This window comes from Sparus aurata, chromosome 14 (assembly GCF_900880675.1).
Source record: "Sparus aurata chromosome 14, fSpaAur1.1, whole genome shotgun sequence".
NCBI classification, from domain to species: Eukaryota; Metazoa; Chordata; class Actinopteri; order Spariformes; family Sparidae; genus Sparus; species Sparus aurata.
Window position 1 is genome coordinate 5,755,955 of NC_044200.1, and position 27,186 is coordinate 5,783,140.

The 27,186-nt window shown below is 41.3% G+C and overlaps 1 protein-coding gene across 3 annotated transcripts; it reads right to left on the reverse strand.

Annotated features, from left to right (window-relative positions):
- Positions 1-415: 415 nt before the first annotated feature.
- On the reverse strand, positions 416-26,973 carry nap1l1 (nucleosome assembly protein 1-like 1). Of its 3 annotated transcripts, XM_030439726.1 has the most exons (16): positions 26,821-26,973; positions 20,639-20,677; positions 19,508-19,596; positions 17,296-17,398; positions 13,838-13,979; positions 11,788-11,880; positions 11,216-11,344; positions 10,965-11,036; positions 10,730-10,869; positions 9,391-9,536; positions 9,271-9,290; positions 7,608-7,730; positions 7,227-7,259; positions 7,068-7,118; positions 5,045-5,081; positions 416-2,329 (listed from the first exon to the last, which is right to left on the reverse strand). In XM_030439726.1, exons 2-15 carry the CDS (start codon positions 20,653-20,655, stop codon positions 5,076-5,078), a joined length of 1,164 nt encoding a protein of 387 aa, XP_030295586.1. In that variant the 5' UTR covers positions 20,656-20,677; positions 26,821-26,973; the 3' UTR covers positions 416-2,329; positions 5,045-5,075. The 3 variants fall into 3 exon arrangements, with proteins under 3 accessions (XP_030295586.1, XP_030295585.1, XP_030295584.1); XM_030439725.1 differs by lacking the exon at positions 5,045-5,081 and having other exon boundaries at positions 11,800-11,880; XM_030439724.1 differs by lacking the exon at positions 5,045-5,081.
- Between the last annotated feature and the right edge of the window lie 213 nt (positions 26,974-27,186).

A 27,186-nucleotide genomic window follows, 5' to 3' on the forward strand; every position in this document is an offset into this window, starting at 1 on the left:
CTACTTCAGTGTCTACTAGTTTTATTTTGGTCACCTCCTGCATATACAGACAGCCTGGTTTACACTACTAGTTAATGTGGGAACCTTTATCATGTAACCCAATTAGGCGTCTCCACACTTGGCTTTGACATAATCTTACCATTACTGTCTGCAATGCAAGCCGCTCTATTTTTAATTTGTTTCACCTACACTGGGCCTCTCTGGGATCAGGTCTAATGGCTCTCTTGGCTTTAGTGTGGCATTTGATGTGGTCACTCTTTATTTCATTACAAACCATATTTGCTCGTGGAGGTCAGGACGTGTCAATACTGTACAATCTCACAGCAATGGCACCCTCTACTGGTTGGCCTCGAGACTATTCCTCCACAGTTCTGGTCCGAGTATCAGCAGCAAAAACAATAACGAGAAGACCATATTGGACATGTTTAACCAATTTATTCATGAACATACACGTACAGTTATTGAGTACATTAGTATTTTTGTAGCATAGCATTTTGCCTTGACAACAGCTGCTCAGAAGGACCCTACAGAAACCCTTTCACATCCTTCTCCATTGAACATGATCTGAATACTCCCTGCAGAATGAGAAGTACCCTGGCTCTCCACAGTGGACACGATGCTGCCCAACACAACCAACACTTGGCTGTTTTCACGACTAAAAAGGCATTAAGAACGGACAGGGAGGGAGGCAGGCTACGGTTTCTTCTCGGTCCCCCTCCTGGCTTTAAGTATTGCTCTGACATGCTTCTCTGTGGCCTTCTGGGTAACAAAGGAAGGAGTTTGGGGGGTAGGTGGGGAGGTGGGTCATTGGCCTACACAAAGGCCTTATCACACTTCCCCTCTTTCTTTCACAGTGATTAAAATGAACAGAGACCTCAGAGGCTGGGCTGAGGTCCATGTGAGTCACCTGACTAGTCAAAAATTGACGACACAAGAGGTAAATGTCAAAGTGATGAGGAAAAAGGGGCGTTTTGGTGAAGCTGACATGTTAACAGACACTTCAACACCTGGTTTGGCCTTTCCTCGTCTTTCACTGCGCTACATCTGCCCAACCCTGTTCATACAAAGCCTCTCTGAACAGGCCAAGTGTGCCTCCCCAGGAAGAAAGTTAATGCACTTCAACACTAGATAGCACAACTCTCCACAGAGCGGAGACAGCACCAGTCCCCCATGCCGGTTAAAGCTACGGGGGGCGTCAAACAAAGTGCTGCTCACAGGGAATACTCAGACAGCTAACCGATGACAGGACGCCACTGGTACACCACACACACACACAATACAAAGTGCTACAGAAAAGACGACAGCCACGCCACTGCGAGCCTACGAGGAGCCTGAAGCACTGGATTATTGGGGCTGGGGGTGGGGCCCCGAACTGGCCATCACGCCAAACTTCCACATCATAAGGATCCGCTGGAATGTTTAAGAGACTCAACCAGGCTGTAAAACTCTGGGAGCGACAGATTACATGACAAAGGGGTCGAAAAAATACGGAATTTTTGTTCAAATTAGGTGAGTCTGTCCAGTTAAAGACAAGTTGACTCCCTGTGAGAGAGGTGCACCGACGGTGCCAGCCAGTCTGCTTACTGGAATGTATCAAGAGTGGAAAGTAGTTGAGCACAAGTGGTGCAGGAAGTGGCCAAAAACACCAACTCCGGATCCCATGCTCAGCAAGATTAGATAAACTGGAGTAGCCACCCGGCTGCAGGGCACATATCTGTCCTCCCTCACTAGAGCTGGAAATGCTACAGTGCTTTTACAAGTGCTAAAGGCCCCGCTAAGAGTTTAAAAAAAAAAAATTCACCTGGGACAACCAGAACTGACCAACCAGTAACTTTGGTAGGAGGATACGGAGGGAAACAGGAGGGGGGTGGGGATTGTAAATTGACGTTGCCGCGATGCAGTCTAAACCACAGCTGTTGTCTAAGAGCAAATACAACAAAAGACTTCACAAGAACCCAAACTAGTTTTTAGCAGTGAAGAAACAAGTTCATGCTTTTCCAGGGAGATTTTTTTTCCTGTATTCTATCTATTGTACAGAGAAGGAGGAAGAGAAGGAAAAAACAGGTCTAGTAAAATACTATGTATATTGAGCCACACAGCTCCCAGTATATTACCATGAGTTTTTGTAACAAAAATCTTGAAACTTTTTTTTTTCTTCAAATTCTCTACCAAGAAAAATACAAAACATTATAAGGCGTAAGTAACTATTTTTTTGAACTTTTTTTTTGTTGTTGTTTAATTTGAGAAGCCGTTACAGTGCAGTTGATCCTCAAGGCAGCCGGGCCAGGCTTCACTGCTGCTTGCACTCAGCTGGGGGGGCTGCATCCTTCTGTAAGAAATCACAGGAGTAGGGTGGACAGGTTGTCAAGACCAAAACAAACTAACACAAACACACACACACACACCAAAAATCACATCACACATAGCAAAGCCATTTCAAGACCTAAAAGACATTTAACAAGCTGCTTGAAACGCTGAAACATCTGAAGCGTAGACCGTCTCCTGACTACTTTGAACACAAACATAATTCACAGATATGAATGTAGGGGGACAGACACATTCAGATCAGACAAGGACAACTATGATTTGTCATCATGGTAGCATCCTTATGGATGCAGTGATTACAAACAGGGTTTGGATCATCATGGTCTGAAGTGATCCATGGCTATAACCCCAACATCATGGTACAAAGGTTCTGTGGGTGTTTTCTGAAATACTTTGTCAAAGTATCAAAGAAACAGAAAAGACTGGGATGTAGAGGGGGGATGATCTGAGAAGGCCCTGGGTTGGAGTCAAACCGTGACATGTTGATTAAACACACTGGAGGCCAAAGAGCCATGGGCACATCTGATGCAATACGTTTATAATGTATATTTATGAATGGTGAATATTTTTACATTTTTGGAAATGCATTTGCTTCAAAGCTGAGAGTTAAATAAGAAGATTGATAACACTCTTTTATGCATCTATTGAGTATGAAGCTGGACACTTTAGTTTAGCATAATGACTGGAAGGAGCGAGCAATCTGGCTCCTTAACAAGGTAACAAAATCAGCTTACGACCATTTTGAAAGCGCTTTACTCGTGTGTTTAATCTGTACAAAGAGTAATAACCACAAATTGTTCCCCTGTTTCCAGTCTTTTTGCAAAGCTGTGCTAAGTGGCTGTTGGCTTCAGCTTCATATTTAAAAACGTACAGACACGAGTGCCATCGATCTTATGCAACTCAACAACAATGTGAATAAGCACATTTCCAAAATGTCAAATATTTCTTTAGCCAGTCTTGTCAATCCTTCAGACATGACAGGACCTCCATCCATAAAGAGGAGCTAGTGATTTTACTTCTTATGTTGACAGACCAATGCTTTTGTGACCTCAAAGTGTTTGCTTCCTAAGGTGGCTAACAAGAATTATCACTTTAGTGCACAAACAGGCTCAGGGATCTACAAAAAAAACAAGACAAATACTGGAGTTTTGAAACCAATATCAGCACTAATGATCACATTGACAAACTAAGGTAAGATGGGGACAACATTTAGTTTTATTATTGCAATTTCTGTTACTGTCCGACACAGCTTGTACTGCACATCAATGTCAGTGATAAGCTCAATCAGCTGACAGTGGAGGTCAGGCCAACATACTGGTCAGACACAAAGCTGTGCAAACTAGATGAAAGGAACATTAAACCAACAAATACAAGCCTTAGAACACACTAAGCTCCATAATCTCCACTGGCTAATGATTAAAATGTGTTGGTATTGCTTTAAGTTCATTTATAGAAGACTTAATGCTGGCATAAAAATAAGTAAATGGGATTAAAATAGCTGATCAACTGCCAAAGGTGCTTATTTTGACGCTGCTGCTGCAGTATAATAAACACTTCAAACAACCTCTCAACAATTTGCTCCCATCAATTAGCCGCCAAAAACAAAAGGCAACACACAAGTAAATAAGGGATGAGAAGTGCACAGAAAGATAATTAGGACCCCCATCATAGTTGGGTTAGGGCGTCCTTCCAACACACATTAGACACTTGTAGAGGTGATGGCACGCTGCAGCTGTTCAGGCTGCTCTCGGTGGCCTCGTGCCATACCCCACTCCACTGTAAGGTCATTTTAGCCATTGTGCAAGACATTTGGCCGCAGCTGAGCTCCTGAGTTTTCATTCCAAAAATAGTTCTCTGTGCGAGACGTGGATTTAAAACACTGCCGTTTTATCACCAAAATACCAAAAGTAACTGCTCTGCTTCCATTACAGATCGTGATGCAGTGTCTGTTGAAAGATTTCATGTCTGGACAGTTTCATTCCTTGTGTATTTTTTTATTATTTTTTTTTTTTTGCACCCCATCTACTGCAGGCAATCGAGTTTCTAATGAAACAACAGAAAACGGGCCGTTACTGTTGACAATGATGGCACCTTTAGGGAGATAAAATACTTTTCTTTTTATTTGGGTAATTTGCCAACTATTGGTTAGGACTTATTTCAAAACACAAACAGCCCTCCAAGGCCATTATCCCAGCATTTAAAGTGCATCTATAGAGAAAAGGCAGCTGAAGAGAACTAATGTGAACAGGAAGGTGGATCAAAACCATGGATGAATGGACTGATGGTGTTGAAATGGGTATTAAAAAACAAAATCATCCATAAACAAGGGACAGGATTCATGGCAGACGAATAATCATCCTGATAAACTCATAAACTAGGCTGCGTTTGTGGAAGTTCAACATGGTGGAGGGGAAAAAAGACAAGGGAGGGCTGGACTGGCTTCAACATACAGAAATAATACAAGTGCAAATGTAGAACTCACTATGGGTTAATCTCAAAAAAAAAAAAAAAACCAACAACAAACCAGTGGGTTAGTAACTCAGGAGGGTGCAGCACGGCGGCAGGAGGAGGAGGGTGCTTGTGTGTGGGGTGCAGAGAGCTGGAGGGATGGATGATGGACAAACAGGAAAAGGAAAGCAAAAAAAACAAATCGGAGAGGGCGAGGTTGACGGGTGGGGGTGTGATGGTAGTAAGCTGACAATTCACAAGCTGTACCTACCAGGATAGGGTTATTTTTCTACTGTCACCACTTAAACCTAGTGAGGAAAAATTTAAAGAGTAGCTGACAAAGGATGCCAAAGTGACCGGAGATGAAGAAACATTAATGAATAGGAGAAAAACAAAAAAAGCAAAACTAGCAGAATACAGAATGTCAAAGACGTTTTTTGTTTTGCAAAGAAGCAAAGGTCATGCTTGTTTATATCGTGTCGGGGTCAAAGTTACAAGCTGTGCCTGCACTCAGGCCAGATCACCCAAGTAACACTTCACAAAAGCCCCAAACCAGACCGCTGTACATGCACTGAGAAAATGGCATGATCTACACCAACTGTGCAACTTCATAAACTGTAGACACCAGCCTAGCAACTCACTGATGAAAACCCTTTCAATACATTATGTTATCAGGAGATTTCCATTTGTCTTATTGTTGCTCGCAAACCTTTTAGTTTGCACAGCTTCTCTTTTGTACACTCTGTATATTCAGTTTTTCAGGTACATTACCTCCATCAGGAAGGCAATGAAGCCGAAAATCTCAGTGAACAAACAGCCTACAGGAGAGGACCTCTTATTTATTTGTCTCAGCTGATTTACAATAAACTTCTGCAGGTTTGCACTTACTTGGTATGAATCAAAGCACACACACAATTATGTTTTATTAGACATTTATCAAGCCAAAGCTTTCTACACAATTTATGCTTTTAAGTAAGGCCGAAACATCAACATCAATGATTAAAATGAATGTTGTTTGTAGGCAACACTTCACTGGGGTCATCTTTGTGATCTGTGTGTCGCTTAAGGTTAAGGTTTTAGTAACAACACGCAAGAGTCCAACTAGGGCTTGGCAGTATATTGACTTTTAAAGATATATCCAGAAGTTTTCAAACGAGACAGAGACAGAGCTGCATGCTTGTTTGTAAGATGAATCAGATCACAGCTAATTCTCCTCAGTAGTAATTCCATTTAGTGACAGTGAGACAGTGACTGGATGCAGGTGACACGTGTTTACAACACTGAAGCGCAGTGACGGTACGGCAGTTCATACAGGGGGACATGTATAATACTGTGCTCCTTCTCCATGCCATGTGTATATTAATTAATGATTCAAGATAAGATATTGAAAACAATGTCTGCATTTCTATCAGCAGTGTATTAATTGTTAAAAGGTCTCTGACTTTGTTTTGGTAAAGACTATGATTGTCTCCAACTACAGACCTTGATACTACTATACTAATGCTACCATTTTGTGTCCTGTGCTGCCAAACCTTCCATCTCTGTAGCACCAGTGCTATGTGCAATGAAAGTCAACATCCAGCCCCACCATTCAAATGTACTCATCTGTCTTGCAGCTGTATATTTTAAAACATGGAAGAAAGCCCTGTCCCTGCACAGTCTGTTTAACCAAAGTGACGTCTCAGTTATGGCCCTGACTTACATCTGAACATTTTGCACCGTAAAAAAATACAGATAAAAAAAAAAAAAATCACAATATATCCTAAAAATACAGAGATATGATCTTAGATCCATATCGCCAAGCCCCAAGTCAGTCTCAACTGGTGAGAAATCATTCTGAATATGCAGGTTCAGGATCTGGTTAGGACGATGGTGAAAAGAGGATAAATGTCTCCTGGGAGAGTTTTGTTTTTGTCTGGAAGCCAAATCAAGATCACGACAACATAAAAAGCTGAAGCAAACCAAAAGCTGGTGTAAAATGAGATGCATTTGACAGTATGTATTCTGTATGTTGAAATCTGACAATTTAGGACAGCTGTTCCCTACCTGCAGCTCAGGAACCCCAAAGGGACAACATTTGTAACTTACAACATGAACATTTCACTCATGAACTGTGGAGGCTCTGAGAGATCACTGCTGCCATCAGAGGCCTCCAGTCAGAGCGGTTTTACTTTTGGAAAGAGCATCCTGAGCCAACAAAGTTGAGAACAGCTGAGTAAGGTCTTTCTCAGGACACCAGAGATCTTAAGAGGGGGAGGGGCTGTGTGTGTGTGTGTGCGTGTGTGTGATCTCACCTTGGGATCGTAGTCGGGGTCGTTCTCCTCATCAGCCTCCTCCTCTCCTTCCTGAACACACAGCACAAAGAAACTTCAGACTACTGGGCTTCCTCAGCAGTATCCATCATGACACTAAACCCCGTCAGTCATTTTCATCAAGGTCTTAAATAGTCTCACCTCATCATCCGCCTCCTCTCCCTCTTCATCGTACTGTGGAACACAAACACGAGGATTAGCTTGGTTAAATGTGATCTGATTCAAGCTTCTCGTATTTTTACCCAAAATAAATGTAATATCCAACTGCCAAGGAATCCTCCATTAAAACAGTTGATACTTTTAGTCTTCAGCCAAATGTTTATATAGTGAAATCCATTACTAGAAAATTCCTTACACCGTGTAACAGCTTAAATAGGTGCCAAAGCAGTGAATTTTTGGGGGGAAATTGTGTCTGTTCCTTTGACAAAGCAGAACACAATGAACCATTTATAATGGTGACGTTTTCATTCCAATATGGCAACAAACAACAAACCAAACTTGAACTTAAAAGCCAGAACTCACATCGTCATCGTCATCCTCGATGGCCTCTCCTGTGAAGTAGAGCACAGCCCTAGGTACAATGCGCTCACGGATGAAGTGGCCAATTTCAAAGTCTGCAGCCAGGACCGCCTCCGAGTCTTCATCCTGAACACAGACGGGCCAATCAGTTTGTGAGATTTAATTGTTGCTTAAAAAAACAGCACAAAGTCAGGTAGGGTTGTAACAGAAAGCATTCTGGGCTGTACTCTGAAATAGGCAACAATAAGATGTTTCACTTGACATGATTCCAATTTACTTAAATACATGGATTTATGAAGCTCAGAACCTGGCCAATCACTAATGAATATTTTCCATAATTCAACAGCTAAGAGCAACACAGAAAATATGCAGTCATCTAGCTAAAGGCAAAATATATACTTTAACTGGAAAACCTTGATTACTAGAGTGAGGTCTCTTTGAATATTAAAGCTTTGCTTCTAAAATATACATTGATTAATGCCTTGCTTTTTTTGTTGCTTGAAGCTGTTGAAAGCTTTGCTTCAACTGATCCATTAAAGCATTTGGAAGAACACACATCTGATACTGACCCCAACCCTAGCTGTACTGGTTTGGATGAGACCATGCAGTGACTACTGAAAATCAGTGTGTGATTGGACCACTGCTAAATTGCCACAGATCTATTTTTTCCCCCTTAAGCATAGCATTGTGTTTTGACTGATGACCAGCTTTAACAAGAAAAAGAATTGTATTATTCAGAATTTACACATTGTCAAACCCTCAAAAGACAGATTTTAATCTATAAATTCTTACTAACTTTATAGGCACCAAGCCCACTGGTTCCTTCTAAATCTGTAAATATTTAAAACCATTAGCTAAAAAGAAAATAGCTAGTCACTGAAACAGTGCATTTAAGTGGGACTATTTTTAGCTGAGGAGGAATACACAATACAGTGTTGAGTGACATACCGTCCTGGAAAGATCATATTTCATCCCAACAGTAGGGATGTGGATGATTAATCATTACTCGATTTATTGCCATTAACAACTGAACTGATTAAATATGAATTAACTGACAGAGAAAGGCACAAATACAGCTGCCTACCAATTGCGAATCATTCAATCAAAATAAAATACAGAATTCTGGTATGAGAAAAGAAGTCATTTTTACTTGATAAAAAAACAAAGTTATTATTTTGTTATCTGTTAAGTAACCTGGTATGGACTGTTCTTTTAACTCCTAGTGTAATCTACTCTGGTCTATGGCAAGTTCAATGCTAAATCTATCATTTTAATGATTAACATTTAATCAGTTATTAGGGCAAATGACTACAGATTAAACTGCTTTAAATTTGCATCCCTAGTATTTAGACTCACCGATCTGTTTAATAGTTTGTGGACATTTGTGAAGCAAGGGAGGTGGCATTTAGGCATTTTAAGCTTTTTTGTCAATAACAAAAGTATATAGAATCATACTCATCAATTTAGGCGCTCAAAGGGGAAGTTCATTAAATGATCTGACAAATTCCATAGCCAACGCTTTTGTGAGACAAAACTAACCAATGAAATATTGAAGTTGAGGGGTTGGCAATGATGTATGGCAATTAGGGAAAAATGCCTTTCGATGATTTGACTGACTAACCAGGGTATACAACTTTGAGATAATGTGAAGTAGTACAAGACTTACCAATTCTCCACTCTCTGGAACTGTAAACAAGTAGAGAGTATTCAAGTTAGTTCAATAACACACATTTATGACAGGCAGAAAAACTGAATAGGCTCAACAGTGCTGCCCCGTCATCCTTACCTTCTGGCGGGGTGAAGAAGTTGAAGAAGGAGTCATTGGGGACTGTTTTGGTGACCGTCCTCACTGTGCCGCGGCCCTTGTGCTTCTGTTTCTTCTTGATTGTTTTCAACGTGACGTTCTTGCCCTTTGTCCACTCAATCGTGCAACTGTGGTGAAACATGAGGAGGAGGCAGCAGGAGAAAGCAAGGTCAGTATCCAAACATTTTAAATGTCAAGTCTAAATGACATCTTGGGTTTATTTTAGGAATCTAGCTGGTGAGGTTGCTGAAAACCACTTAGAAATGATTCAGAGAGAAAATAGTCAGAGAGCTAATGGAGGCATGGTGGGAAATGGTTACCAAGGTTGTTGAGGGGATGTTTCATTAAGGAATAGTCCATGGGTCAAAAATGAGTCAGACATAAAAATAAAAAAACAGAATTACTCTAACAGTTACACTAGGGGTGGGTAAAAATATCGATTCATCAGTACATTGCAATATATTTTTTCCCAATTCAATATCGATTCATAAAATCCTCTGAATCGATTTGGACAAGCGATACCTGCTGTCCCTCGCCAGACCTCTCGGTCCCCGCCTCCAGCAGCTGGAAGCGTCTCACCCGCGACCTCGCTCGAGTGTCGGAGGGTGATGCGCTGCGGAAACACCGTCAGAGCTGCTGAGGCGGGTAGCCGATGTCTGACGCACCGCTCTTTCTGAGACAGTAAACTCCCAGCGCAGCCGGTCTCACCCTGGCCGCTGCACCGTGCGCCCGCGAGTAGCACTCTCCTCCGGAGAGAGAGGGGTTCAGTGTCAACGTTTACCCACTTGTGTCTAGCTGGAGGGCGGAGGGACCGCGGTCATGTCCATGTTTATGTCAGACAAAAATGTACCATGGAGTCCAAGAAACAATGGCACTTTCTCAGCTTAACTATGGTTGCACTATTTTATAACTAAACACATCGAGTACCTTTGTTTACATTTCAATTCAAACTAGAACTTCCAAGAGGAAAGATATAATTTAAGATGACTTTTTTTTTATTAAAAAAAATTATCAACAGGTACCCTAATGAATTATTTGTTTACTACTTATTACTGAATCAATATTGAAGCATTTAAGTCAATATTGAATCAAAATCGAATCAAATCGTGAGGTTCTTAATACCCAGCCCTAAGTTACAAATTGAAAAAAAAAAACAAAAGGGACAATATTGAAACGTCTCACTTGATATAAATCAAGACCACTGAAATGGCAGTTAAAATGATACAAATGTCATGACTGATTAACAAGTTAAAAAGGAGAACGTGTTTGGACAACTGAATTTACAACAAGACGACTAAATAAAACCAGGTGCTGAACTCACCCTGTACAGCACATGATCTCTGGTCCATCGAAGGAGAAGGGGTCAGTCTCGTCGGGCTCTGACCTCATCTTGTAGGTTTTTGTCAACACTGTGTTTGTGAAGAAGTCATTGGCCTCAAAGTGGAACTCTAACGTGAAGCTCTGTGGACAACCAAACGACATCATGACAGTTACAGACAATTTCAAAGTCAGCAGACTGGCTTCAGCTATTCAATATGAGAGTCGAGCTCACTCACCATGGGCTGTCCTGGATCTGAGAATTTTACTTTAATGTCTTGTAAATGTTTAAGGATGGGTTCATCATGTTCCTGAGGAGGAGAGAAAGGATTTAGGAAAAAAGTGGATTGTTATAATCTACACCGGAGGCCCATGCTCTACACAACTAGGCCAGCAGGTGGAAGCAAATCCTGATTTTTCATTGCTAGCAGCAAATACTGTCTGTGACCCATTTTCACCGTCTCCCCAGCAGCTGTCTGGATGAACCTACCTGCAGCATGTCGCTGAGCAGGTCCACGTTTTTGAAAACCGTTAACCAGAACTCGGGGATGCCTTTGGGGTCTTCCTTCTCCTCGTCCTTCTTCTCTTCCTCTAGCTTGGCCTTCTCCTTCATCTCATCCTGGTTCAGGGAGACATTTTCTCTTCAAAATAATGCTTGCTCAAACATTTTTCTGGTCATATATTATACCACATTAAACAAAGAGCTCTTCATCACCTACACCCACAAAGACAGCACTCAGCATTAGGGAACTGCTGAAGACAAAAAAAATGCAGCAAGGGAACTAGCTCCATGCAATTTTACCCTCCCCCCCAAAAAAAACAGCTGCAATAAATCACACTGATTTCAACAACTGCTGTTGCAATACATTCATCTGAAATCAGTGATGAAGAAGTCCATGCTCTCATTGGCTGCATGCAGTGTTGCCATTTTGAGAAGCTTATTCTGTTCTGGATGAGACTATAAGCTGCATGCATAAATTTGAAACTAGAAGAAAAAAAAAGATGGTAAAACACAAGCACTCAGTTAGAGGGGAAGCATGCAGGTGTATACGTCACCTGTACCTGCTTACTTACTGTCAGCTCTTCCTCTTCATCTGCTTTCCATTCACATTCCTCATCTGTGGGCTCATATGCTGCTTTCACTATGTCACTTCTCTGTAAACAAGAGAAATAAAAACAAGTTAAAGTTTGGACCAGTGGTCCAATACTACTTGGCTTTTGTGAAAAACAAGTGTGAGTTATTTAAGAGACAGGTGAGGACATTGGCTGTTATTAGGAAACTGGCTGCCCAGGTTGTTTACATAAAACAAGCCTGTAACGCTGCTGCATTAGTGACCTCACAAACTAGCCGGTGACTGTCTATGCAATTTTCTAAACACAGGCAAGTCCACTCAACAACATGTATATCAAAATGCAAGGGAGAAGAGTCAACAATGCTTTATGAAAACCACAAGACCTGCCATGTTTTGATCATGCAGTCTGCCATAATGAACACTGAGCAGTGCTGAGTCATGCATCTGAAAGTGGTAGAACAATCTGATCTTTACCCATTGTGTCATTCCACTGCAACTACAGACAGTTTCAGGTTTGACCGAACTGTCTATAAATCTGGGATTTTTATAAGATTTGGGAATTTTGTTTTCAATATCTATGAAATCTATGTGAAATACTATGATTTCAAGTTAAAACAATAACCAAAGTTAAAATGTGATCAGAGTAGTCCCCATTTATTTTCAACTACAAAATCACTTTTCATCGTGGGACAAGATAAAACACATCAACAAGTCTCAGTTTGTCTTAATTCATCAATTAGTTTATCAGTGAAAGTTCTTCATCAGTTAAATTAATGATCATCTTGTTTGGTATTAAAGAGGACATAATGTGCATTTGGGATTTTTGCCTTTCCTTTATCGTGTTATTAGCATTTTTGTGCATGTCAAAAGGTCTGCATAGTGAAAGCCCAAAGTCCACATCAAATGGAGTTACTCTCTTCCACAGAAAATACTGCACTGCCTGACATGCCTGGTTTGGAGTAAAGCTTTTACTTCCGTAACTTATGTGCATCACTATCTAACAGGCGTTATCTAAATATATATATCTTCATATACACTTATGATAAACATATATACACTCCAGTCAGTCAGCAGTAATACAGTTGCTACTGCTGCAAAGCATCATTTTGGATCACAATACCTTGTTTGGCATGACAAGCCCTACTCTGCCAATGACTGGCTATATCCTGCCCATTATGTAGTGCGCATGTGCAACTCTCGCCAAAGATTGAACGGATGAGAGATGTCTCACTCTGTAGCTACAAGGGAACGTTAAAGACAAAGCGTGGAAGGGGATGCTGCAGCAATGCACCATATGAGAAAAATTCAAGTATGAACTTAAACATTTGCATAATAAGACCACTTTCAATGAAAACATGGGTCTCGTTCCAGCTTGCCAATGTTACCCTTTTCTCCTGGATGACCAAGACTTAGAAGTAGGAAGCAGAGTCTGTGTAGATGTCACCTTGGCTTTATTTGAAATTGTAAGGAGCAGTTCTCTACATTTTCTAGGCAAAGTTACAGGCCTAAATTCAAGTGTACACAAAAGTAAAATGCTAAAGCTGCTATAGTGGCATTTATGTTTACAGCCATCTACTTTACAGAGACGACTGGAAAGATCCATTTTATGTCTGAGCTCTAAAATGGATCAGTGGAACCCGCGCTGCTTCCTATTTTTGAGGTTGCTACTAAAGATCAAAGATGGAAGACGTGTGTGTGTGTGGGTGGGTGGGTGGGGGGTTGTTTTCACTGGATATACATCAACACAGATCAGCATAAACATAGCAGCCCGCTTAAAGGCAACAGATGCTGAGGGAGAATGCATCAACTGTACGTTTTCTAACTGACAATGCACGCATCTAGTGCTCCTTGTTGTCTTATCCAGTTATTCATAATGATCAACAATCATAAAGGTTCATGATTCTTTTAATGGAAACTGAATTGTAACGCCAATACTTCAGTTAATGCTTTGAGGAAACCCAGAGTTAAACTCTTAACATTAGTAATAGCAGTACTAGTAGTTCCAAGTCACGATAAGGAAAAAGGTGTAAATGACGTACTTTGTCGAAGAGCGGCTGGTAGAGGGCTGCGTACTTTCTCTCCAGTTCGTGTACTTCTTCGTAGAACTTTGCCTCAATGTGGGCACATTTGACCTGCAGGTTCTTGAGGGCGTTTACACGTCTCTTTACAACCTTTGGTAAACTGTGGAATGACAGATATGAACAGAGAAGATGTGAGTACAATCCTGGAAAAATACTGTTATTAAGGCCATATTCTTTATTTCAAATTTCACCCTGCCTTTTCACTCTACACAGTTCAGACTGGCGAGTTTTCCACATACAGTACAGTAATGTGACAAATGTATACATTGTAACACAGTAAAAGTTAGCACACTGAGTGAGAACAATTGGATTGCTAGTCTATTTGTGTTTGTGGCAACCCTTTGATAATCATTTTGTGATAAAGATAGATATATTAATCTAGTCTTTCCTTTGCTCCCAGACTTTTACATTTAAAAAACACTCAGGACAAAATGTACACACTGTAAACAAACTGACCCTGCACCAAAACAAGTTTTATTGAGATTCGATTTATTTAACATCAACGTGAAGAAAATGCGTCCCATTGTACACACATTTATTGGTTTATGCTTCAGGAATTCAAAGCCTGGTTCCTGGTGTGGATGACGCTGTCTAGGTTCTTAAAGATTATAAGATTTGAAAAAAAAAGTGTCAGGTTTTCTTTCCTCTTTTAATTCTTTTTTAAATACTGAGGAACATTTCAGAGTGTTAACTTCTGTAGACAAGAGCACTGACTCAAAACAACAGCTATGACCTCAAACAACTTCATCAGTCATGGACAGCAGGATGACAGGTTTTACATCGCAGCTCTGTCTTGTAATGCATCACTGCAACCTGTGACCAGAAGGTAAGTTGGCCTCATGTCAGTTACAGAATACTTGTATACAGTATGTCCAACATTTTATTGTTCAATGGCTGTTAGAGTTGTTTAGTAAATTAGTTTTAAATTAACCTTCGGTATATTAGATGTTTAGTTTGTATTTTATAGCTTGCTCCACAAATAAAGGACAAAACGTGCATCAAGACCAGAAGAGCAGACATATGTAGTTTTAAATTCAGGTAAAGTCTATGAAGGCCTGAGTTAAATTTCTGAAATCAGCAAAAGTAATCATATGTCTGCGTTATCATTACTACACAGGGCAAGCTGGCAAATTAAGTTAAAACCAATACTGGCTGGATAAATACAGGTTAAATTAATGAATGCCATTTTGATACCATTAGTGTTAGCAGGTCAGCATTCAGTTTTAAAATTGCAAACAGAAGATACTGAAATGTAAAACACTTCTTAAATAGCCAACGTGGCACCAAAGTTTCAACCACCATTAATTTTTATACAAATTGATGGAATCCAATTTCCCTGTGGCCTCAGGTAAGTCCTGCTGGAGGTGAAGCCTTCAACATCAATTGACTTATTCCTGAGCAGTAATTGTGACGTGATTACCAGGCTTTGTGAGTTCTAGTTTCTCTGCAGTGTGCTAAATAAAACCGCCTGCGCTACCCTGGCATGGGAATACATGTTTGGTCTCAAGTGCTGGGATGTTGTAAATGGTGAGTTTGTTGGTGACTGCCAAATACTTGACAAGTTGATCAAAGAGCTGTTTGCTGATGGTTTTTCTGAGAAGAGGAGCTGTGGGTGGCACAGCCCCCCCGGCCAAGACACACGGCTACATTCACACAGCATCTCAGAGGGTACCAACACTGACTGTATCTCTGTTCTTCAGTAAGTTTAAGTAGTCATCCATCTGGTGCATCCAGTTCATCCATGAGTAGGATAAACTAACGATGCCTATTAAAAGGCACTCACCCCCTCTTGGACATTTTTATGCCAAATATTAAAACTTTCAAACACAGTGGGTGTAATCGGGACTTTCTGACAGACAAAACATGCTGATCCAAAGTACAATTGGAACACAAAATAACCGATTGCCAAAGTATTCACTAACTCAAGTAAATATTTTGCACAACAGGAATAGGCCGAATCTGTGTCTTATCAAAATAAATGCCTTTATACAATGTATATTATCAAAAGCAGCCACTGGCAAAATGCTGGTAAAAAATACATGCGGCTATTGGATTTCACTCACCAATACTCGCCAAAACAACATCTATTGACAGCTTGGTGAAGTTTGTCCACTGGAAAAATGACTAGTCAATGTTCAAAATTTAATTTTGCACACCGTCGTCATTTTGGTGTTTGCATTAATTGCTCTTCTTGCTCTACGACGCGTCTTTTTAACTCCTGAAGTTTGCAGACAACGCAGCCTAATCTGGGATGGTGATGAGCCTGCATACAGACAGGAGGTTGAACTGGTGCCATCAGAATAATCTGTAGCTGAACATGCTCAACTGTGGAGATTACAGTGGACTTCTTGAGGGATCCCCAACACTGCTATCCTCTACCACACTGTGCAAATGTTTCTGCTGTGGAAACCTAAAGGTTTCTGGGATCCACAACCAACATACACTCCATAATTAGGAAGGCCTAGCAGAGGATGTACTTTGTGCTCCAGAACAGTTCAACCTGCCTCAGGAGCTGCTGATCTCGTTCTACCATATATTCATTCAGGCTGTTCTTTGGACATCCAACACAGTGTGGTATAGATCGGCAACTAAACAGAACTGGGCTCTCACGTCAACTATGCTGACCACTTTGCTTTATATCAACACACAAACAATGGCTATATATTAAACAAGATGCTGACTAGCTGCCTGTTACGCAGATCTACACAAAGTAAAGCCTGTGAAGCTACGCCAAATTCTCTGCTGATGGTTAGTAATTGACCTAAGGTGGGCTGAGACTTGACATCATCCTCTTGCGAGCAGCTCAGCAGTAGCACCACAAAACCAGACTGCAGACTCAGTATGGGCTGAGCCATTCAGTAGCAGTTTGAAAGTTGAAATCTCACCTCTAGATTCAGGGTTTTTTATCTTTTACTAAAACATATGGCTGCTAAATATGAATAAACTTTGCTTGAACTTGATTTGCGTAACAGCATTGCTGCTCAACCAGGCACAGTCACCGCTTAGGAAACTAATTAGCATGCAAGTATGCAATTGCAGAAGCAAAACATCCACCTACCATCCAAGTGAGAGTGAATTATTACAACCTACGACTGATGGCCCACAGCACCGGAGTTAACAGTGTGATTAAAAAACATCTACTCTACAAGTTACTGATTAAAACACAAATCTATTATCTCCCTGTATTTATTTTTTATACAAAAATTGCAGATGGGAATGTAATGATGGAAAATGCGGTGATTTTGATCAATACAACAATGTTTAATATCGGCTGCAATTCAGGAGCCTACTGCCACTGAATGCGTCTTTGCTGCTGTAGAGTCCTTACAGATGTTGCAGAGGATCCTTGAAAGGGGGCAAGCTGCATAGATATAATCAAAGATGAAGTTGTCACTGAAAAATAGACCATGTCTCACCTCTCCATGTAGCCCGACGGTGAGCCATTCAGACCATCAAGCCTCTCCTGCAGCGCAGCCAGGATCTGTGGATTCTGCATCATCTGCACAGTCAGCTGACGGGCTGAGGAATCAAACACACGTAAATACAGTCAAAAGTGCTATACGCAGTCTAATAAATCCAGGAGCACGAAAAGATGCTTTCACTTGTATTTTGATGAGAAATGATCAGACTTCGGATATTTTTAGATTAATGCGTTGCTCAAATAAGCAAATTCATAATTTAGACAGGACTCACTGCAAATTGAGACCATATTCATTTGTTCTAGTCGGTAATGACTTATCACAATATCAGAGCCATCCTGAGGCACACTGCAAACCTAAGCATTATGTATTTTCACTGAGTATGTGAGCAGCTTCCTGTCCAGGACATTCAGTCATTTCTCTATTACATTTAAAGGTTTTGTTTTCAGCGTGTTCTGCCTGTTTTTTGATCCGAAGCAAACAAGCTAAACAGTGAATGAAGTCAGATGAATAATGTGCTAGCACTGCATAGATACAAGAGGTAGCAGTCGGCAATAAGGGTGCTCTGCCTTTGTGCAATCAGACAGGTGACAGATGGTACAATCCGAGTGTCCAACACATTGCTTGCACCTATCAAAGCTCAGTCAGATCACTGCTGGCAGGTGAGAAGATTAAAGAGATTGGAAGTCACTTTTCTCTGTTGGCACACCCTGGCCATTTTGCTTGTAATGTGTTACCAGCTAGCATAGAGCAGCTGTCCAAGGCGCAGCATCCAGTCAAATAAATACACCTATGCTTGTCTGAATTCACACAACACAAGCTGTTAGGAGAGTGCCTTAATACAACACTCTATTTGTGGATTTATCAGAGAAGTGAGTTATCACAGGACCAGTTGCCTTTGAGGTGGTAATGAGTGCCTCTTTGTATTTACCCCATTTTCACCAAACATTATCCCTGCTGACCACCATTCACTTTCTAAATTTTAAAAGAATCACAATTACTACAAAAAAAACGGCAACTATACTTTCCCCGCCTCAGTAAGGCAAGTGATGTAAAATTATTAGCACACACAGAGCCAATAAGATTTTTCCAATTGTTGTGGGGACATTTCTAGAAAAAAAAGTGAATCCCCTGGGTCCCTACCAGGGGTGTCACAATCTCAATTTTCGGACATCACAATCTCAACCTCAAAATACAAATCAAAGGTGGAATCAAGGATTTAGCCACACCACCAGTGTCACGTCCGGTGACTGATGAAACCGGTATGCTGCCTGCCCCTTGTGCAGTGATGTCAAAGTTAAGTCATTGTACACTATCACTGCTGTACATTAAAGGTCTGATCTTGCAGTCCAACCAATATAGTTTAGCAGGGGACAAACACTTGCTTGTTTGAGGATAACCCTGCCAGTGTTGCTTCAAAGGTCTATACAGGCATCTATGCATTAGTAGGTAGAGCATTTATGCTTTCCTATTTCCTAAAAGTGAGAAACATCATCTGCAACAGTGAATAAACTTGAGAATGGAGGTCGCTGCATAATTTACACTGGTGGGTGGCAGCAGGTATAGTTTACCATATTAGCTGGGCTCTGATTTTTGGGTCACTCTGAGATGGTTACTGGTGACTCACGGCAGCCTTAATGCATGATATGTTGGGTTTCTTATCGAGAGTTAGCACAGTTGTGTTGGTCGTTATGACAGATCGGTCGTAGGCAGTCAGACTAAGCCTTACTTGAAGTCTGGCTTTTACAAAGACTATTCAAACTTGCTATAAAAAGATTAGGCCAAACAGCTATCTATATCCATTCACAGTGCGCCGTGAGTAGGCTAATATGAAAAAGAAAAAACAAATCTGTGTGAATCATTTATTGAGCATCAAAGGATGCATAAACAGCATCAAGATCCCAAAATAAAACTGATTATGCCTCCCAGCTCATAACTACAATTCAACATCATGTCATGCAAATACTCTGCTCAGATTAAATGCCACGCAGAGGCACACAGAGTTCAAATCGTTAATCTGCTACCGAGATGACATTTCTATACACCTGAATGAGTGAAAACCTGGTATTCTATGTATTCTCTTCTGCAGAAATTCATGTAAAATTTGTGTAAAAAGCAGTTTAAGACACAAACCACTTACAACTATTAAATTGCTAGAAATTACACTGTCAAAAGTCTGTACCCAAGCAATTTTAGCAAGGAGGCGTACCTTTGCTGTTTTCATCTTCTCCCGTCTCCTCCTCTTCCACTTCTTCCACATCCTCCATATCTGCCGGGTCCATCTCAGCCTGGTCTTTGCTGCTCAGGGAGACGGGGGGGGGGGGGGGGGGGGCAGAAGGGAAGGTCAGCCAAAACACAGCACTTCAGATTGCTTGCACAGAATTAACACCGATCACCAAACTACTTCTGACAAGTTCAGGACGAAGCTGCCAGCAACGTTCAATTCTTATAATTTCAAAAACATTGAACAATTAAGCAGGTACATTTTTTTTAGTCTTACACTATCATAGAAAAGTCACTAATTGCCTGAAGCTTCAAATTTCAAAACATGAAGAATGATCAGTAGTGTCCTTGGCTTTGAAAACTAGCGACATGTCTTTGCTCATTGGCACGTTCAGCAGTAATTGAGGGAAGTAGGTGATTATGTCCAGTCATAATCCCTGCCTATTCAAAATACAATTCTCATCCCTTTCAACCACAGGATGCAGTAAAGCTCTAAAAAGCTCTAGCAGTAAAGCAAAACTGGGGGCTCTCTTTATCCATGATGCTTTTCCAAACACTGAAACAAGACACCCTCCTTTAAGATGCATTGCAGGAGAGCTCAATACCAAACCCAACACAGTTTCATCAGCAAAGCCCATCACCCTCCTGCCAGTCTGCAGCACGAGGTGAAAATCAATGGTCAACAACCGTGGAGTAGTATGTATGAGAGGGAGACTGCATTTTTCCCTGTTGTGTGACAGCCACTGGAGCATCACTGAGGTAGGAGCAATGTGTAGAAGCGTCACTCAAACGCTGTGACATGTTTTGTAGGTGTGCGTTTAGTTTGTCAAGCCGACGATGCAACCCGAGCCCAGGTGTGGCACCCCAAAGAGCCCCAGCCTTGGTAAACAACTGCTTCCAACAGGGCTCACTAGGTGTACGCCTGCTGCAATTCCCTCTATGGCTTCAATCATGCTGCATACATAACCACGCCCAAATCAGTGATGTCACAGCCGGTGTTTTCTTCGTTACTGCCCAGGATCTTCCTGCTGCCCATCTCAGGCACCACGAGTAGCAGACCAACAGAGGAGACAGGAAGCAGAGAGGCTAAGTTTTACTGATAAAAAGATGTACTTACTTGTCGATGTCTGCCATCTTAGCTGAGTCTCAAGTGATGCTGTAGAGAGAAGAGAAAGTCATTAGTTTAGAAATACTGGACCGCACAAACAAATTAGTTTTGACTAAACGTTTGGCTGTCAGCAGATCTGGGTCAAACAGCATTTGCAAATAACTCCTGATGCCAATTTAAGATGCTTAAGAGTACTACAGGGGTGATGTTAAACTTAGCAACACATAATGAAAGACACTAAAAACAGCTATAGAGGAAGAGGAGCTATGACAAGTACACGTTTTTCTTTGATTAAGAGTTAAAGATTTTCATAATGTAGTTACGTCACCATGGTTCTTTCCCTGTGCAGAACTTAAGACATTTTTAAATTTCCTTTTCACAAAAAGGCAACTATTAAGACTCACTGACAAAACACAGATACTACATGATACCAACTGCATTATACTATCGGCTCACAAACCTTGACCCAACTGTCAGAATTCTTACAAAAGGGATACAAAAAAGAAAACTGTCAATTTGGCCCTGGCAACTGAATAATTCTCAATCACAATGTAAGGAAAAGATGCATCTATTCAGCGACGTTCTACAGGCTCTGTAGACGTATTCCTTTTTAGGTGACATTTGAGACTTAAAAACTTGATTTAAACCAAATGAAAACTTTGCATTTGATTTGTTTTTAGTTAAGTCTGAATTCTCTTAATTTCTTACAGAAGATACAATACTATGTTCGTTCACCTCAGCCTGCTGGTGTTGCAGTGAGGCTCTCCTTCACAACAGCCAGGCTCTACACTGTGACACCTACGCTGTACAAGAGTGAAAATTGGTGTGAAAAATGTGGTCACAGTCACCATGAGTGACTCTGTTCTGACACCTGGGTTGACAATATACAACAATCCACTAAGCTCTGGTGCTATTTATCATAATCAAAAGTTCAGTGTACAAAACATTCAGGTAACAGCTTCATTTTTAGCCAGAGATGACTGACGCCTTCTCCAGTTAAAATGACAAATGCGCTGGCGGCAGGTCACATCAGCTGTCGCTAATTAATGTGAATTCCACGAGTAACTTGATGGCCAAAATTAAACTTGGCTGTTGACAGGTTTGTGTGCCGTCTACAAGCCGGTGTCTGTCTTCATCACAGATGGTTTGTGAAGGAAGGAGCTTCTATTGTAACACCACTGTAAAATCATAGACTGAGCGCTTCTTTTAGCTCCTTGATGTGTCTTCTAAAATTTAATTCCTTTGAATAACTGAAAAATAAGATTTGTGATCCTGGACCTCCATTATTTGGATCAAGAAGCTTCGTGCTTGTTTTTTTCCACCGTGCCAGATACCCTTTTAATCAATATTGAGGTAAAGAAAAGTATTGGATCCCATTTATTATCAGCAGATAACAAATATTAACAGGACTAAATCAGTACCAAACATACTTGACCAGGACCTGTAGGTAACTTCATAAATGAGTGAATAAAAGGATACCGGCACCTGTGTGAATCTTGCCGACACACAAGACATTTAATAAAATACTGGTATTCATATTCAGTATAGAATAGGTTCCATTTCCTTAACTAAAAGTGTTTATGCTTTGGGGTCACACCAATCTCAGACATTCAAAGCTGACAGAACTTGACTTTTGTAGCCTGCTGATTCCCAGAAAGATTTCAATGTTTCACATTTATATGTGGTCCTCACCCCACTCCACTTCTATATTCAGAGCCTTAGTAGAACAGAACAAATGCTGTACCTAATTTATATTACGTAACCAAGATTTTACATAAAGGCTTCAACACTTGACTTTAAAATCATGGCAAATATTTTCATACAAATAAAAGAAAAACAGGCATTACAAGAAATCCTACTCTTGCAAAACACCGCTGCGTGTGAACCAACACCATCAAAGAGGAAATGCATTAAAAAAAACATAAAGAGGAGCCCTATGCAGCAGTCAACACCTCATGACAGCCTGTATTCAGTGAAAGATCAAAGCAAAGCCCTCTTTCCTTAAAAAAAAAAAAAAAAGCCAACAACTAGCAGCTGAGAAAGGACCTCACCGAAATTGTCTTGACAAACTGTGCAGTTAATATATCGTCACATCAGCGATACAGAGACACGCCTTTTAATGTACGCTGAATGCACCTAAATGTATGTTGCTACAAAAGAGTGTAGACCAAGCCTCCCAATAATGCAGCCAGACTAAGCTTCTACTGCAGTTCCCCAGAATTTGGACCATTTTTTCCCCCCATTCTTTAAGAATAGCCCTGTGAGACCACAAAAAAGTTACGTTTTGGGCACCACTAGTAGCAACAACAGGACCACATAAGATGACCACTGTCTTATATTTGTCCATCATCATATCGATTACCAAATACTGAGCAGTGCAACGGAAGTAAAGATCACAATCTTCCTTTTCTCAGTTCATCGCCTTTTGAAACACACTTCCAGTTTTCTGTGTAAAAAGTGCGTTTTTGCCATCCAGACGGGATCTGTGATCTGCTAAGACTGTGACTCCCCCACCACTCACCCCCTCCCAGAGCCTTCTTCCCCTTAGAGAGATGGATTACCATGGCATTCTTTCGTGAGCGGCAGGATCGTGCCCATAAGACAGCAAGGCAATAGATCATGACCTGCAGTGACAAAGGTGTCAAAACACACAATCGCTAAGGTGGCTGTAACTCTAGACCTAAGCCTTGTGCTGCTAGACAGAGGTTTTTGCTTTTAAAATTCCATCAGAGCAATACGTGCAGTTCATTTGATGTTGGTGACAGACAAGAATAGAGGTGAAGTTACTAAAGGAGATTTTTATTTGGTTGGACTCAAGCGACAGCCTTCTGGTCACCAATGGTCAATATTAAAAAAGTAAGTCCCCAGGTGCACTCACAAGTTATGCAACGAGGCTCCTAACAGTAAACTGTCTTATGTTTAGTATTTGGGTTGTTTCTGCCCCACCTGTCTCTCACTCCCTCAGGGGGCAAACAGCTAACTCTGTCATTCTCTCCAAACTGGCACAGCCACAGTACAATTGGCAAAGATGGTGCTAACCATTGGAATGAGTACAAGAAAGACAACAACCTCAACCATGCAGAAGCTGAAGGGCACTCTGACAGAGGGACATTTCCCCAATGGCACACGCTGGACTTCTGACATCCAGTACCTGAGCATTCTTCTGAATATACATATTCCCCCCCCTACCAAATTATATAACATCCAATAGTCGAAAGTGTCATTTTCAAGTTACCTTTTGCCTTATTATTCTGCTTTATGCTAGGGCTGGCCAATATATCCGTATCGTTATCGGGATATGAGACTAGATATCATGTTAGATTTTGGATACTGTATCGGGATTTGACACAAGAGACATCATCCCCGGTTTTAAAAGCATTACAGCAAAGGGATATAGGTATAACTGCTAGTTATCCCTGCAATATTGATAGAGGTATTTTATCAGAAATATTGTAATAGGTGATTTGGTTTCCTTTGTTGTCCTAGTATTTGTGAAGTGCCTTTGAGGAGATGCAATTTATTGTGCATTGCGATATGGCCTAAAAATATAAGGTTATTAATTTAAGGCCATATAGCTCAGATAATTGTGCACCTGATTAAATGGAAAGCGACTCTTACATTTCACATCAATTTGCTTTTTTTTGGAACTAATTAACAGTTTAATAGTTGTCAGCTTTTCAATAGTAACTGACATTCCTAGTTTGGACAAACAAGACATTTGAATACATCACCTAGGACACTAGGTAATGTACATGTTTCACTACTTCTTGACTGATGATTAATTGGCAAAATAATTGGCAGATTAACAGAAAAAAATAGTAATCTGCATGCCTCTGCCTTATGTTATATATCAGATGTGGCAAATATCATTCCGTTGCTACCATACTGCGCAGTTCCAATGCAGAATCGCACATTCATGCACAGTGCAACACTGGCCCCATCAAAGTCTTTCAAAAATCACAGCAAATGTTAATGTCATTTCAATTGAGTACAGACTGGGGCAAAGGTTCTAATCCTAGTCTTTGACTGCCACCTTCCTGCTAGCTTACCATCCTGTCTAGTCATTAATTGCATTCACTCGTCATCCCAGGAGTAAAGTCCCTTATAAGACAGTGACACGGTTAATGGTTCTGGGACCAAAGGCCAAAAACTTAAAACCTCTGGGGTCCACGATAATCAGAAATGAACCATTGAGATGAAACCATTTTCAAATTTAAAAAACAAAACCAAATCTCATTTTCCATTTAAGTTTAAATGAGCAGGATGGATAACCTTTGAGCAAAGCCATCATATCACCACCATCTCTCTATATATTAGCTGGCCTACATTCGGCTAATACAGCAAGATTAGTCAACTACAGAGCTGATGTGACAGTTCAGTGAGCTCTGAACAAAGTCACGTTGCAGATCAAATCGTTTCTTCCTTCATAGGGGGATAACCGATGAAGAGAGCTGTCTGTGTTCACTCAGATTTGTGCCTTTAATCATGTCCCATTTCTCAAATGAGAGCTGCATCCTGTCATTTCATAATTTGGAGAGCTGTCACTTTTAAGTCAACAATGGTCTGCATGAAACAAATCCACAACCATGAAAGAAAAATAAAAGCACACATCACACTGCAATATCTGAGGTAAGATGACACCATCTATCCCAGCCTTCTTGTATTCTCTATTATGCCAAATTATTGATGGGAAAGTACTGTAGAAAGCTCTTAGCAGCAGGCAGACATTTTTCAAATATACTGTCTGTGCAAAATGTGATGACAGGGTGTTTTGAGTTGGGGTCAATACTTGCTTTTTAATGGACAAAAATAGTTGCAGTGAAACGTAATGTGGACAAACTGCTCTACAGGGAGACATGGCTCTGGCACTTTAAATCAATGCAGATTATGCCTGGAAGGAGTTATGAGTACATTTATGTTGCCTGTCACTGTAGAAGTTCCTGGAATACCTACACATGCTTGCACATTTTTGTGAAATATGTCCATCTCAACAGTGAAATAGGAAAGTCACGAGAGAAGCATCCACATCTGATCAATGTAAGTGATGATTCATGATATGAGACATATCTCATACATCTCACAGATCATATTCAGTTTGGAATGTAATCTTCTAATCGTCTCGGCCATGTCACAAAAAGTCAACACATACAAAATAGCCACTAGACAAGTCATATATTCTCATATCTGGGTATCAACTGTAATGGTACCACTGGTTGAACACACTGACCGAACACAGATCTTTTCTTTTCTGGGACAGGCTTTTTGTACTAATCCTGCCCCGAGACCACGTGTTGCATGCTCGAGTCCAGCGACCCATCAATGACTGACAAAAAGCCCCGGGTGGGTGCACGCCTGCTCACTCTGAAGCCACATTTTAACTTCATGTGGACCAAAAGCGAGCCGGGCAACCTGTTGAAACGTTTACCGTCCGACGTCAGATAACGAATGTCCGCCCGCTTCCCCCACAAACAAGCCCCTGGCTAATAAACAGGCTAACCTTAGCCGGCCTGCCGGTCTTGTTAATGCACTGCCTTGCTAGTTGAGCTAGCTTCTGTACTGCTAGCTTGATGCGCACCGCCTGGGCTGAGGCAAGTGGGAGGAACAGCTTCGACAGACACGGTGCCGTAGCTAGAAAATATGGGCCAGTTAGGAAGTGGTGCCAGCGATCCGGGACCATGTTGTAACAGGCTTTAGCCATGTAGCGTTCATATCACCGGCTACATAGTTGAAACATCTGCCGTGTGTTGTACCCCTAAAGGTCCAGACTCGCATCCACAGTTCCCCACCCTGGGAAACATCCTAAAAAAAAATAAGGTCAAGTCCATAAATACAAGATAACGTTACAAGACACGTGTCAACAAATGTCGATAAACGCCGACAATTACTGGAATTAGCCGACGTTTCGTGGTTTCTACCAATGCAACGAATGTCAAAACAATCCGGTGGAAACGGCCGTGCATTATAATCGTTGTTTTATTATTTTTTTTAAACGCGTGTAACGTTAACACACATCATGGTGGAGCCAGTCTCAATGGCTGCTGCCGCTGTCTGACTACACTAGCATTAGCAAAGAGGACTAGTCCTCCTCTGCCGCTTGTTAATTCAAGCAGCAGGGTTGCAATTTAACTTTCGAGACGACGCACAAGTTTGGGGCGTTGGCGCCGGAGCCATTTCCAAGTCCCGTCCCTTACCTTCGCTCTCTGACCGGAGGCTGGACTGGTGAGGCGGCTCTGCGCAGTGAAGAGGTCCCGGGGAAGAAAGAGACTCCGCTCCGATGGCGGTAAAAGGGGAGAGAGATCCCGCCGCCCGCGCTCATATACATCCGACGTCATCACGTAAACCGGCAGTCACCGAGGCAACGCTGTTCATGGGAGGGGCGAGGGCGAGGGTGCCCCTGTAGGGTGGGGAGGAGGAGGAGGAGTGGGGTGGTGAGAGCAGGAGATGAGAGATCATCATCACCACCACCAACATCTTAATCTTCCTCTCCTCATTCTGATACTCCTCTTCATCACCTCGTCCACACTTCTTACCCCCTCCATCATTAACTTCCTCCCTCA